General features: G+C 41.6%; 1 protein-coding gene across 4 annotated transcripts in view; it reads right to left on the bottom strand.

The window, feature by feature from the left end:
* Window positions 1–15,988, bottom strand: part of NSUN6 (NOP2/Sun RNA methyltransferase 6) — a 63,267-nt gene that overhangs the window by 31,627 nt on the left and 15,652 nt on the right. For all 4 annotated transcript variants that reach the window (XM_039245870.1, XM_039245873.1, XM_039245872.1 and 1 more), the window contains exons 5-7: window positions 11,580–11,689; window positions 9,814–9,967; window positions 1,251–1,332 (exon numbers count right to left, since the gene is read on the bottom strand). In XM_039245870.1, the coding sequence (XP_039101801.1) occupies window positions 1,251–1,332; window positions 9,814–9,967; window positions 11,580–11,689 (346 nt within the window). The remainder of the gene's footprint in view (window positions 1–1,250; window positions 1,333–9,813; window positions 9,968–11,579; window positions 11,690–15,988) is intronic.

Genomic DNA, 15,988 nt, shown 5'->3' with positions numbered 1-15,988 from the left:
GAATCTACCCTTGAAATCATTGTTGCACTATATGCCATGTACAGATGTAAACCAAAAATAAATAAATAAAACAAAGGTGGAGGGTGGCTGGCACAGATAACTGAAGAAGAAAGAATTTGTATAATAGCGTATAACTATATAGCAGGTTACATATTCTATGTATTACACCATCACTATTATGGAATCAGATAATAAATGTAAATCTGTTTTCCTAGAAATAATCCTTGGATTTATGTCTTACGATTAAATACTGGGTAGAGCAGAGAGTAAACAGCATGTGCCTTCAGGTCAGGGTTCAGACATTACTAATTACTAACTGTATATGACCTTGTTCAAGAAACCTAACAGATCTGATATTCGCTATCTTCATTATATACTGGGAATAATAACATTAATACCACATAACCAGTGAACTGTAACAATCAAATGAGTTGCCATCTGCGAGACTGGACACCGCAAAACTGTCATATCATAACTAGTGATAACCAACTGACAAAAAGTATGTTAGTAATAAACCATTTGCATCTCAAAGTTACCAAGATGATACTTAAATGTGTACCAATACATGCATTATTTTGGGATTAATTTTTTTTAATGTTTATTTTTGGTAGACAGAGAGAACACAAGCAGGAGAGAAGAGAGGGAGAGACAGAATCCAAAGCAGGCTCCAGGCTCTGAGTTGTCAGCACAGAGCCCAATGGGAGGCTCGAACCCACACACTGTGAGATCATGACCTGAGTGGAAGTTGGATGCTTAACCAACTGAGCCACCCAGGTGTCCCTCGGGATTAATATTTTGAGATGGAAAATGATTACAATAAGCTATCAAAGCACTTTTGGGCAACATAAGGTTAAAAAAAGTTTAAAATTCAATTGAGGGGCGCCTGGGAGGCTCAGTCGGTTGAGCTTCCGACTTCGGCTCCTGTCATGATCTCATGGTCCATGAACTGGAGCCCAGCATCGGTTCGCTGCTATGGGCGCACAGCCCACTTCAGATCCTCTGTCCCCCCCTTTTCTCTGCTTCTCCCCCACTTGCACTCTCTCTCAACAATAAACATTAGGGGAAAATATCAGTTGAGAAAAAGAGAGTATGTACACAGTTTTTTTCTTACTGCTTATTAACAAAAGGTAGATCAGAAAAATAAACCACAATAAATAGGGTAATAGAAAAAAAAACCACACTGGATTTGAAATAACTCACCGAAGTTACATTTCAATGTCAATAAATATTTTACTTGGACAAATTCTTACCTGTAAAAATAAGAAGCTGGGCAGTACATTGTCAAATGAGGGGCTGAGGTATATTGGTTCCGTCATTCTTATGCCTATACCTCTGAAAAGCAGAAAATCTTACATTAGTCTGTATCAATTCCACGGTCTATACAAACTCCATTTCTGGGAACATACCCAAGCAGCCCAACAAATATAGGATGTTCTGCCTTTTTAAAACCTCTTTAACTCAACACCACGATACTTCGGATATTCCTGTGAATCGTCTATGACTCATTCCTTGCAGTAGAAGGCCATCAGGAAAACTAAAAAGGATTAAGTTACATAAATTTTTCATTTAGGCACAAGAGAGTTTTTTCAGAGATCTGAACAAACTGAAAAAAGCAAAGAACATCTTTAGTCTTAAAAAAAAAATCCAGTTATTTAAAATGTTATTTACATAATATACAATGGTTTTATTGTTATTTAATTCCAGTATACAGTGCTGTATTAGTCGCAGGTGTACAATATAGTGATTCAAAAAAATCTATACATTATTCAGTGTTCATCAGAATAAGTGTGCTCTTAATCCCCTTCATTTATTTCACTCGTCCCCTCTCCCCCACTGACCTCCCCACTGGTGACAATCAGCTTGCACTTTATCGTTGAGAGCCTGGTTTTTGGTTTGTCTTTTTCCCTTTGTTTGTTTCTTAAATTCCCCATGAGTGAGATCATATGGTATTTGTCTTTCTTTGACTGACATCCGAGTCTTTATTTATTGATTCATTCTAATCTTTCTGGTAACAGATTCATGGCCATGTTAATAGCTTTTAATTCACAAGTTTCTGAATCCTTCAGTTTGTACGGCACTATGCTAGGTGCTTGTATGAAAAACAAAAATAAGAATCACCCATGTTAAGCAACAAACATGCCACACAACTCTCAACTCTTTAGAGAGTAAGTGCCCAGTAGTGACACAGTCCTCACAATGAGCTTTGTCCCACTTTGTAAGGTGCAGGGGAAATGATCAGAGCAGGAAGGGCAAGGGCCCAGGAGAGCATGGTGGGTGGTGATTCATTAGGACAAACATCACAATCTGAGAGAGGCTGTCAGAGACCATCAAAGGCAAGAGGAAGCACACAAACAGTTAAGAGAATGCCAAACATGGCCTCGTGTATCAGGCCACCCCATCGAGAGGAAGAAAAAAGCCATCGACTCTCCCAGGGATCCCAGGGGCACAGGAAAAGCGCAATGTAGTGATAAAGGCAAGGATGAGAACGGGACTGACACCAGCTACGGGGGCACAAGTGTAGTGTCTAAGCCTGGAGAACAAGAACAAACTCACGGCTTCTGAAGCAACCCTGGCACAGAAGCATCTACCCCGATGGTCTGCGCTCTGCATGACGTAGGCAGACGGGCTAATTTTACTCACCACGCTCCTGCCACCAAATGCGCAGGGTTTTCTCTCACACCACCCGGGGCTCCTGTAATTCCGTTCAGTGCTGGCTCTCGCTGCCCGGGGTTGTCGGGAGACGGCACAGGCTCAACGGTTCAAGCCATCGAGGCTGGTCTCACTCCAGATGCCAGCTGCACACCCCCAGGTGCCACCTGTACTTCTGGCCAACTGGCTATAAATCTGGAGGTTTCCACAGTGTCCTCAGGTTTGAAAATTCGTTAGCACTCACAGAACTCAGAAAAGCACTTCCTGTTGCTAGTTTGCCACGGAGGATACAAGTTAGTCCTGGCCAAATCAAAGAGATGCGCTGGAGAAGGTACGGGAGAGGCGATGCATCAGCACCCTCCCAGCGCCTCCATTGTTTCCCAGCCTGGAAGCTCTCTGACCCCCAGCATCCGAGAATTTTTATGCAGGTTTCATTACACAGGCATGACTGATTAAGTCACTGATTCAGTGAATCTCTCTCCCTTCCTTAGAGGTCCAGGGGTAGAGCTAAAAGTTCCAACCTTCTCACCACAAGATTGGTTTCTCTCTCAAGTGTCATCCAGATGCTACCTAGGACCCTCCCAGCTACCAGTCTTCTCACTAGCATACAGAAGACACTCATCACTACGGAGGTTCCGAGGACTTGGGGGGTTGTGTCCCAGGACCCCAAAGACCAAATTATTATGCCTCAAAAGGGTAAGTTTATGCTGCCTTTTAGAGTGAAATAATTTCTGTAGCTCTCCGTGGACTGCCACTGAAGTGGGTATGACTACAATGTCCACTCAGTTCTAACACCCTTTGTCATTCAATAAATATGAACTCCTTTTCATCCTCACTCATTTGTTTACCACTTGATATGTCTGCATCTTTACTCTTAATCAGAGTTAGTTAATCTGTTAAGTTCTTGGTCCTTGCTCCAGCCGGGATCAAATCTAACCACTTCCTGCACAGTTGCTGTCCCCAACCAGGAAAAAACACAAAGGAATGTTCTGAAAAGTCACAGCCTCATATTCAAAAGCCTCATACCATCTGTTGGTACAACTGGTATACTGACCTTGATCAACACCTCACCCCTCTGACCAGAGTCCGGACCTATTATTGAACACCCTGAATGCCACGACCAACCTGCCCACTCTTTTGTAATTTAAATGACTTTTGACTCGAAGGACACTAGTCCTCTGAAAAATACTCAAGCGTGAACATTTGTAAGCCTGCCTTTCTAACCCAGTTCTACCTAGTGTTTCAAGTTCTGCTATTTGGGTATCTCCTTCTGACCACCAGCACAAGTACATTCATCTATATAGTATTTAACTTAAAAGAAAACATTTTTGTAACGTCTATCTCAATGCACCAGATCTCATATGATAAAGAGGCTGTTAGTAAATTAATCTGCCTCTATGAAGTCTAAGATGCAACTGTGTTATAATTCAAGAAGGCAAAGGGCACAAACTTACTAGTTGAATAACAGAATACTACTAGTAGACGTAGTTCTAAAATTCTACGAGAAACATGGTATATGCGTAACATTCCTTTCTTATAGAAACATGCTTCTCCTCACAGAGACAGAGAAAGAAATGCTAACAGCATAACTGGACATGGAGTTTAAAAGTTGAGTTTAAAAATGAGCAGTTTTTTGAAAGATGGCCTCCTGCTACTCCCATCAAGAAACATTACTCAGAAAAGTCTGTCAGCAAAGTCACTGGATCTACTACTACTACCACCACTTCTTCAGTGTAGTAGTTCTGAATAATATGAGAGAATGAAGATGGCAGAATAAAGATGGCAGAGTAAAGAGATTCTGAGCTCACCTCCTCCCACCGACACAACAAATGTACAGCTAGCTACATATGGCATAATTCCTTCTGAAGGGGACTTAGGAGCTTGAGGAACAAAGCCCCCACAACAAGAGACAGCAGCAAGATGTGTAGAAATGGCAGAGATACATTCTTGATAAGAAAAAAAACCACACCCCAGGAATAGCATTCCATGGTCAGAAGGGACCTCAAAGGAATCTTATCTCCCCAAGAGATCCATGCTCCACATCGGGCATGGAGCCCTAGATCCTGCATGGAGAGATGAGCTTCCAAATCAGCTGGCTTTAAAATCCAACAGGCAGGGACGCCTGGGTGGTTCAGTCAGTTAAGCGTCAGACTTTGGCTCAGGTCATGATCTCATGGTTCATGGATTCAAGCCCCATGTCAGGCTCTGTGCTGACAGCTAGCTCAGAGCCTGGAGCCTGCTCCAGATTCTGTGTCTCCCTCTCTCTATGACCCTCCCCTGCTCATGCTGTCTCTCTCTCAGAAATAAATAAAACATTTTAAATAAATAAATAAATAAATAAATAAATAAATAAAACCCAACAGGCAGTATGTCCAAGAAAACTGCAGAACTGTAGGGAAAGGAAAACCCACTCAAAAAATGCTTGCACACAGACTCAGCCCAGACACCAGTACAAATGGTTGCAGATCAGATAAAAAAAAAAAAAAAACACATCAGAAAGATCAAAAAAGATCAGAGTCAGATCACAAAGCACATACACCAGAGAAGTAGACCTACTTACTAATCTTGGAGCACCTTCTGAAGGGGATGGGGAGGACTCTCCCTGGAGAGTAAGACACTGGGGACAGCCTTGCTGAGGCTGGGATGACAGGCCCCATTTTGAAATCCTCCCTCTAGGCTGCTGAAGCCAGGATGCGCACCTCACTGAGAACCCCTTACCACCCTGCCCCTCTGCAGGGCCTTGCAGTCTACAGGGTGATAACTGCGCCCACCAGCCTACTTGTAGCCATCAGGGATGGGCCTCCAGCTACCCAGGCGGGGGAGGGAAGCCAGCCTCACCCAAGAATGCACCTGGTGCTGCTCAGGGGCTGCCACGAGAAGAGGACACACATGTCCCACTCAGGGAACACCCGTGAAGCACCTGTGACTGGTGGCCAGCGTGAGGGAATTGCACCTCTGGCCCCTACAGTCATCTCTTACATAAAGCCACCCGTTTAAGACCCGGAGATGTAGATGGAAACAAGCACAGAGTTAGGCATAATGAGGAGACAGAAGACTATGTTCCAAACAAAAGAAAACAAAATGTCGGAAAAAGAACTAAATGAAGTGGAGATAAGCTATCAACCCAATAAAAAGTCCAAAGTAATGGCCATCAAACTGCTCATCAAACGTGGAAGAAAAATAGATAAACACAGTGAGAATTTCAACAAAAATAAAAGAAAGTTCCAATCAGAGGTGAAGAATAACAGAAATAAAAATACACTCTAGGGAATAAACAGCAGATTATGATACAGAAGAACAGAGCAGTGATCTGGAAAACAGGGTAGTAAAAATTACCCAAACTGAACAAAAAATGAAAAAAGAATATGAAAATAAGGACAGTTTAAGGGACCTCTGGGCCAACATCAGTGCACTAACATTCCCCTTGTAGGAGTCTCCAGAGGAAGAGACAGAGCAAGAGGCAGACAACTTATTTGAGAAGTAGTAGATGAAAATGTCCCTCATGTGGCCAAGAAAACAGACATCCAGGTTTAGGAAAAATAGAGAATCCAAAAAAAAAAAAAAGATGAACCCAAAGATATCCACACCAAGACACATTATAATTAAAATGTCAAAAATTTAAAAACATAAAAATAGAATTTTAAAAGCAGCAAAAAAAGAAAAAAAAAAAAAAGAAAGCATCAGTTACATATAAAGGAACCCACCCACCCCACCCCACCCCCACCCCCACCCTGGCCCACCCATCAGGCCACCAGCCAGTTTCTCAGCACGAACTTCACAAGCCAGAAGGGAGTGAGTGCCATGATAGAGTCAAAGCTTACAATCAAGAATACTCTAGCCAGCAAGGTTATCATTTACAACTGAAGGGAAGACAGAGAGTTGCCAGAGAAGCAAAAGCGAAAGGAGATCAGCACCACTAAATTAAGTTTACCATATTAAAGGGACTTCTTTAAACAAAAAGGAAAAGGCCACAACTAGACATAAAAATCTATAAAAGAAAAAAATCTCACTGGTAAAAGCAAATATATACTAACGGTAGTGGATCAACCACTTAGAAAAGGTGAAAAGTCTCAAAGTTAAAAGACAAGAGTGGTAAAATCAATTCAACCTATAATAATTTAGATAAGAAATACATACAAGAAGAAGATGTAAAATATGATGGCATAAACATAAAATGCTGCTGGGTCGGGGGGCGGGAATGTAGTGATTTTGGAATGTGTTCATACTTAAGCAATCACCAACTTAAAATACACTGTTATATACATAGATTATATATGAATTTCATGGTTACCACAAACTGAAAACCTATGATAGAAATACTAAAAACAAAGAGGATGTAATCCAGCCATAACACTAAAATCATCAAATCCCAAGAGAAGAACAAAGAATTACAAAAACAATCAGAAAACAAGTAACAAAATAGCAGTAAGTACCATATAAATTAAAATGAGCTAAATGAGCAAAGCACACTGCACGAGCGGGGGTGCCTAGGTGGCTCGGGACAATTAAGCCTCCTCTTGGTTTCAGCTCAGGTCATGATCTCCCCGTTTCATGAGTTCTAGCTCCGTTTCAGGCTCTGTGCTGACAGTGCTACAGAGCCTGCTTGGGATTTCCTCTCTCCCCCTCTCTCTGCCCCTCCCTCACTCACACTGTTTCTCTCTCTTTCCCTCGCTCTCTCTCAAAATAAATACACTAAAAAAAAAATTTTTTTTTAACACATAACATGAGTGAATGGATAAAAACAAGACCCAACTATATGGTAACTACAACAGATTCACTTCAGACCCAAAGACAAAGAAAGACTGAAAGTAAAGGGCTACAAAAAAATATTCCATGCAAATGAAGACAAAAAGAAAGCTGGGGAAGCAATACTTATATGAGACAAAAGAAACTTTAAAACAAAAAGACTGTAACAGACAAAGAAGAGCATTAAATAATCATAAAGACAATCAGTAATAATAGCAATAACAGTAGAGGACTTTAACACCACATGTACATCAATGGATAGATCACCCAGACAGAAAATAATGCAACGACAGCTGTTAATAACACATCAAATCAGTTCAACTTGTTACATACAGAAGATTGCAACCCCAAACAGCAGGCTACACATTTTTCTCAAGTATACATTTAACATTTTCCTAGACATACCACCTGTTACGCCACAAAACAAATCTCTATAAATTTAACGAGACTGAAATCATGTCAAGCTTCTCTTTCTACCACAGCGGTATGAAACTAGAAATCACTTGCAAGAAACTAGAAATCAATCACAAGAAGAAAAGTGCTCACTGATAGATGAATGGATTAAGAAAATGTGGTATATATACATATACACACAGGAATATTACTCGGTCACAAAAAAGAATGAAATCTTGCCATTCATGACAATATGGATGGCCCTCAAGAGTACTATGCTAAGTGAAGTAGGTCAGACAAATACCGTATGATTTCACTTGTATGTGGGATCTAACAGTCAAATGAACAAATACAACAGAAACAGAATCATAGATACAGAGAACTGATGGGTACCAGAAAGAAGGGGGTGGCAATAATGAAAAACATAGGTGAAAAGGATTAATTTTCCAGTTATAAATGAGTTACCAGGATTAGGTTATGGGTGTTAAATAAGTTACAAATAAGATTAAATAAGTTATCCAAAGGGACGCCTGGGTGGTCCGGTCGGTTAAGCGTCCCACTTTGGCTCAGGTCATGATGTCGGGACGCCTGGGTGGTCCGGTCGGTTAAGCGTCCCACTTTGGCTCAGGTCATGATGTCACGGTTCCCATGGGTTCCAGCCCCACGTTGGGCTCTGTGCTGACAGCTCAGAGCCTGGAGCCTGCTTCAGATTCTGTGTCTCCCCATCTCTCTCTCTGCCCCTCCCTCACTTGTGTTCGCTCTCTCTCCCTCTCTCTCTCTCAAAAATAAATAAACCTAAAGAAAGTTTTAAAAATAAAATAGTTACCAATAAAACATGGGATGTAAGGTACACCATAGGAAATACAGTCAATAATATTGTTACAACTTTGTATGACCACAGATGGTAACACTTTATTGTGGTGACTATTTTCTAATATATATAAATATTGAATCACTGTGCTGTATATCTGAAATACAATATTGTATGTCAGTTATCCTTCAAGAAAAAAAATGAAGCCAGTCACACACACACACACACACACACACACACATGCACGCACGCACACAGAGGATGAGGCATGTACCATAATAATAGAACTGAAGGAGGTAATCAAAGCATTGACTCCCTATTTCAGACCCAAAGAAAAACACAACATACATATGCTTCATCTTCATAAGCCTTCTAAAGAGAATAAGATCTCTGCTCTTTGGAAATTGCTGCTTTCTATAGTTAGTTAATCAAATAATCTGTTTCTTCAGAAGCAGTAATTTTGATCATAAACCCAAATCACTGCAACGTGAAAACTGTCCCAGGATCAGGGACGTGGTCCAGCTCTCTGGGGACAAACTCACAGCTTTCAGCATGACTACATTAGCCATCTGCAGGGGGGTAAAGGAGCCATCCAAAGAGCTCCTTATAAACAGGCTGACATGTGAAGTGTGAAGCAAAAGACGACCCTGGATCGCCCACAGATCTGACGTGTTTAGAACCAGTAGCAACCCGAGATGATGCCACACTAACTGTGTCTTAGCTGGGTTTGAGTAAATCCAAATATTAATTCTTGACCACAAGTAGCCAGGTGGCTTTCTGGTAACATTTCCTTTAATATAAATTTTTTGCATTTTAAGTTTTATTAAAATCATAAGCTTTTCCTTTCACAGAGTCAGATTGTTTGAAAAACTCTGGATAGGTCACAATTTACCCTTTTCCAAGATGAGTACTAATCCCCAAAGATGCAACCATTTTTCAAATCAATAAAATTCACAAGGAAAACTGAAACTGACAATTACAGCGTGACTATGTTCTCGCTCAGGGCCCTGAGTCATCTAAACAGTTACTCTTTCACCTAAAAGTAATTTTTCAAAGAAAACCATAGAAATATGCACTGAAAAATTATTTTCCAGTTGAATTTGTACCAAAAATTTTTTTATAATGCAACTAGATCTATTTTTACATTGTTTTTATTTTCTTTGAATCACCAAAAAGGATGTACATTTCCCCCCAAACAAAACTTGATGACATACTTCAGTTCAGGTAGCCCACTGAAGATTTCTTTGCGGCTTAGTTCAGAAATCCCATTGCCAAGAAAAACTTTTGTTCCATCAAATTCTTTGGCTCCTTTCTTACATTTGCCTTTAATATCGGAGTATACAGAAATAAGATCTCCAGCTTTCATAACTAAGAAAGAAGAAAATTAGATTATACTAATTAAACTCTATTTTGGTAGGAGAATAGTGAAAATTCTTTAAGGTGGACTGGGGACATCAAAGGGCATCAGTAGTGGGTGCGAAGAAGTCTAAACTGGCTCATTATCTCAAAATAACCCCTTATAAAAAACACAACGTTTTACTTTTAAATGTTCTTTAAAAACAAATCTAACTGAAGACTTTTATCTAGGAAAACAAGAAAACAGAAGTCTTCAAAACATTCTATCTAATTTGGAAGTCTTTAGCTAAGCAGAAAAGGAAGGCTATCTCCTATTTAAATTTTTTCTCCAAACCTAACATTCCCTAAAAAATTTCATTTAAATTTTGGTATCTTTAGCTCAATCCTCAAAGTTCTAAGGTTCCTTTAGAAAGATCCCAGAGCACCTGGGTGGCTCAGTTGTTGAGCGTCTGACTCTCGATTTCGACTTAGGTCATGATCTCACGGTTCATGAGTTTGAGCCCCATGTCAGGCTCTGTGCTGACAGCGAGGAGCCTGCATGAGATGTTCTCTCTCCCACCCCTGCACCCCCCATCCCTCTCTCCCATTTTCACTCAATTTTTTTAAGGGATTCTTCAAAAGAGTACACTAAAATCCCTCAAGGAAATAGTTCTAAATCTCATAACGCTGTTGGCATTTCTTTGCAGGTTTCCTATTATAGCAACTATGGCAGGGATGTTAATGATAAGCACAAACATTCATTTCAGTAATAAATCCTGGTGACTTTAATAATGGAAACTGTATTCCACTTCTTGGGCCTAGCCTGTCCTAAGTTCATCTGGCCCATCTACCTGGATAACGGTAGTGAGGAGCCTATCAGCTAGAGCTAGAGCTGTTCCAATCACACAGATTAGCCGTCAGTGAATGTTTTCTGTAAAGGGGGGGAAGTAGCTTAGGCTTTGTGAGCCACGCCAAGTCTCTCGGCATATTTTACTTTTTATGGAAAAGCCATTTTCAGCTATGAGCCATGCAAAACCAGACACTGGCCAGACTTGGCCAGTGGGCATTAGTAGTTTAGCACATGCTAATGGAGGTCAAATTATTGATTTCACAGTCGAGGTAACTAAAGCCCAGAGATTGAATTAACTTCCAAATAGATCAAACCTCTGTCTTGATTTCAAGCCCAATAAATTAGTGTTGAACCACAGTGGCTAACTTACTAAGCATAATGTCATGTCATCAACTGAGGGAGTAAATTAAGAATATTGACTTTCACTCCAGTACTAAAATTCCAGGTACCGAAAGTTACCCTCGCAAATGACAACAGAAGTCTGAGGCAATGGAGTTAAGAATGCAAAATAAAATCTGACACCTTACACTCTATTAATCAGTAGCAAGCCTCTGAAGATCAGCTCACCCAGCCTTATAAGGGAAGGAAAAAACCTGCAGAGACCTTACACCGATACCCCCTCTGTTAGACGGCATCAGATAAATCTCTCGCCGGCGATGCCAAATGCAAAAACCTGGAAAATATCTGATAAACCTGAAATGCATCTGAGTGATAGTTCAATAAAGTTTCCACTTGATCATGTACACACATTTTAAAGAATCCTTTTTCACGGAGACGCTTAAACGTTCCACTTACATTTCGAAGCTGACACAATTCCAGGAACGTAGACATGGGCTCCCCTGAGCACTGCGTTGCCACACTGGGCTCCAACAACTGCTTCACGTTGCTGTCTTTTTATATTCCTCCTAGGGATGTAAGATGAGCAATTTAACAGAGTAATACACCCCCAACCAAACCTTTTAATGTTTCCGTCTAAACCCTGAAAACCTCTTTAGTCTTGACCGTCCTAAGATAATCCCACTAATGAATAAGAAAGAGCAAGCTACAAAAGAGAATACAGAGAAAGTAGTTTAGAGGGGCGAGTGGGACTCAAGAAAAAATAGAAAGCTGTCCATCTGGGGGAAGGCAATAAAGTGGCACCAAAAACTGCTCACTCATTTAATGAGCATTGCTGTTTTCATAACAGCATTAGGAGGGAAGAAAAATAAAGTCCCTGTCTTCAAAGACTAAAACAGACACTAAACAGACAATAAAACGTTTCTAAAATGGTATATTGCGGCATGGGAAACTGTTTTAAAATAGACAAAGATGTCTTTCATTCTTCCTTTACTGTCCAAGTGTTTTGCGTGTTTTCCAATTTCTCCCTTCCCGTGCGTTCCTGAGACCACTAACCCCTGGGGATCACTTCTAACACTCAGAAAAGACTTTTTCAAAAGTCAGGGGGTGCCTACGTGATCAGCCCCAAATAAAAATCGTCGGCACCGAGTCTCTGATGAGCGCCGCTGACTGGCAACATCGCACACGTGTCGTCAAAACTCCTTGCTGCGGGGTACTGAGTGCGTCCTATCTTCCTTCTAGGACCTCCAGACGGCCAAAGCTCACCGAGCCTCTCGGCATCACACCACCCGTGTCTCTTCCATTCTCTCTGTTCATTCTCTATCTGCGTCTCGAACAGGTCCACTGCCCCACATTCCCAAACATACTGCATTTCTTCTCACCTTGCATTCTGTCCCTTGGCAATCTCAGTATTTCAAAAATCACTTAAAAAAATGACCTGTGTACTCTACTGTTCGGCCTTTCTAGACCCTGACTTGGTATTTCTAACCACCTGCAGGTAGCTGTGTGTAGGCGTCCCCTGGCTACTTCAAGCTTACCCAAGTCCTAATCAATGCTGCTTTTCTCTGATCTGCTCCTCCATCTGTGCGCGGCACATCCCAAATCTTCCAGTCCTTCTGTTTTGCCAATCTTGAACAAAGTGTTGTCATCTGCCTCAGTAACCAAACTGGAAGCCTCAACATCTTTTAAATCCCTTTTTTTTCCCTAAACCTTCTTACTCAACTTATGTTGTGTTGCCAAATCATGCCACCTCTACTTCTCTGACAGGTCGGACCCATCCTCCAACACTGGACCTACGTCAGCTCTGGACTTGATTACTCAAATAGCTTCTTGTTGCCTTTTGCACCTTTGGCTATTTTCAGATCTTCTTTATGCCTTTGTCCTTCTGCAGTTTCATTCTGAAGTAAACACGGAATTATTTTAACTTTTGACTTCAGACTTCCTGTACTTTTTTTTTTTAATGTTTTATTTATTTCTGAGAGAGAAACAGCATGAGCAGGGGAGGGTCAGAATGAGAGGGAGACACAGAATCCGAAACAGGCTCCAGGCTCTGAACTAGCTGTCAGCACTGAGCCTGATGCGGGGCTCGAACCCACGAACCATGAGATCACGACCTGAACAGAAGTTGGACACTTAACTGATTGAGACACCCAGGCGCCCCCAGACTCATTGTACTTCTTACATGTCTTTCATAAATTCTGGAAAAGTCTTAGTATTACACTTCTGAATATTGTCTTTCCCAATATTTCTTTTTTTTTTTTTTCTTCATTTGAGAGACAAAGACAGAGCACAAGCAGGGGAGGGGCAGAGAGAGAGAGAAAGAAAAACAGAATCCGAAGCAGGCTCTAGGCTCTGAACTGTCAGCACAGAGCCTGACATCGGGCTTGAACCCACGAACCATGAGATCATGACCTAAGCCAAAGCTGGATGCTTAATCAGCCACCCAGGAGCCCCAAATCTATTTTTTTTTAATGTTTATTTATGAGAGACAGGAAGAGAGAGAGCACGCATGCAAGCGTGCGCGTGACCAGGAGTGGGGCAGAGAGAGAGGGAGACACAGGATCTAAACCAGGCTCCAGGCTCCGAGCTGTCAGCACAGAGCCGGATGCAGGGCTCAAACTCTTGAACCACAAAATCATGACCTGAGCCAAAGTAGGAGGCTCAACCGACTGAGCCACCCAGGAGCCCCTATTTCTGTTCTTTACATCTGCAACTCATTAGAAACTTAAAGTGTCATTTCATTCTATTTTCCACTTGACTCAACTTCACATTTTCAATTTATCTCTGCCGCATTTGAGATAATTTCCTACAAGTCAACTACTTCAATTAACGCTCCATCAGCTGGGTCTAATCTACAGTTTAATTCAAGGAACAAGTTTTTAATTTTAATGATATTTTTATTTCTAGAATTTTTCCATTCTATTCTTTTCCTCTTAGGATATTTTATGCTTTTGTTTTCAGTCATCTTAAGAACTCTGATTTTATTTTTTTAGTGTTTTTATTTATTTGAGAGAGAGAGAGAGAGAGAGAGAGAGCGCGCGCATGAGCAGGGGAGGGGCAGAGAGAGAGAGGAGACACAGAATCCGAAGCAGGCTCTAGGCTCTGAGCTATCAGCACAGAGCCCGTTGTGGGGCTCAAGCCCATGAACTGTGAGATCATGACCTGAGCCGAAATCAGACCCAACCGAACCACTCAGGCGCCCCTAACAACTCTGATTTTACAGTTTCTACCAGAGGGCTCTACTCTGCTAAACTTTAGGGGGAAATCTGATGCTTCAATTTGCTGTATATGCTGTACTCATTCATGGAGGTCTGAGCCTTAGTGTAGCATTCAACCATGAGAAATGTGTGGTGTGCTTTGAATGTTGTATCACTCAACAGTGGTTTTGCCTGGCTTTTGCCAAGCACCTCAGGAAATGACCTGGGATCAAATTTGTATGTTAACTGCCCAAACTGTAGGTTTCCAGACCTCTTGGGTAGTCTGGATTTGAATTCCAAACCTTTGTGAGGTGTGGAACCGTAGTTCCACATTCTCAGATTTGTCTTTTTCAACCCAGACCCTAAGACAAGAGAGATCAACTCCTAATTATTGCCTTGCATTGACTGCTGGATACTTTTCACCTCCTAGGGTTAATTTCCTCTTATTAAAATGAAAGACCCTAGAGGCACCTGGGTAGCTTAGTCGACTGAGCATGACTCTTGATTTCAACTCAAGATCCCAGGATCGTGGGATCAACCCCCATGTTGGGCTCCGTGCTAAGTATCTACTTGCAGAAAGTCTTTACCAATCTCCTTTTACTCAGTCATTCCTATTCTGTGCTCTGACCCCACTTCATCTATACGTTCGCTGTGGCACTTGTAACAATCTGACTCACACCAAAGTTTTCTGTTTTTTAATGAAACAACTACATTTCATTCATCTCTGTAGCACCCTGGGGTCTTCCACATAGTGCCAATTCAAAAAATGTCTTGTGAAATGCAACTTTGTAGTATTAACCAGAGTATTTTATGGGAATACCCATTTCATGGAGAGGACAGAACAAAAGACTATGGAAAAAAGAATGAAATCTTGCCATTTGCAACGACACAGATGGAGCCAGAGTGAATTATGCTAAGCAAAATAAGTTTAGCCAAAGAAAGACAAAAACTCTATGATTTCACTCGTGTGGAATTTAAGAAACCAAAGAGATGAACACAGGGGAAGGAAAGAAAAAGAGAGAGAGAGAGGGGAGAGAGAGGGCAGCAAGCCTTAACAGAGTCTTAACTATAAAAGAGAAACTAAGGACTGCTGGAGGGGAGGTAGGTGGGGGTGCGCTAAATGGGTGATGAGTATTGAGGAGGGAACCTGTGAGGAGCACTGGTGTGGTGAATTACTAAATTCTACTCCAGAAACCACTATTTTACTATATGTTAACCTAGCTAGAATTGAAACAAAAACTTGAAACAAAGAAAAAAGTTTGAAAAAGAGTTAACATCACAGGCCTGAACTGCTAGCCTCTCTTGGGAAGGCACGGCTACCAGGCTGGTCCTTGGTGGGCATCTGGGAACTTAGGTTTCAGGTGGGTACTCAGTGCTGACTGACAAGAATGACTCTCTATGCTTAAATTGCCCGTATAAGTAATAGGGTTTATGGCCACCACAGCCTTTCCTTCTGGGAGACCGGAATGTGGGCACGTACCAGGCCGGGAGTGCCTACGCGATCACCCCCACATAAGAAGCCTGGACTGAGTCGCTAATGAATGTCTCCGGCGGCACCATCACACATGCTGTCGAACCCATTGCTGAAGGAACGGCTCCCCATGTGGCTCCCCTGGAAGCGAACTCGCCAGGCTTTCAGCTGGCTTTCCCTGCGCTTCTTCCCACGTGCCC

Source organism: Hyaena hyaena, unplaced genomic scaffold (assembly GCF_003009895.1).
Source record: "Hyaena hyaena isolate Hyena2069 unplaced genomic scaffold, ASM300989v1 scaffold_277, whole genome shotgun sequence".
NCBI classification, from domain to species: domain Eukaryota; kingdom Metazoa; phylum Chordata; class Mammalia; order Carnivora; family Hyaenidae; genus Hyaena; species Hyaena hyaena.
The sequence above is the reverse complement of the archived record's forward strand: the minus strand, read 5'-3'. Positions and strand labels throughout refer to the sequence as shown.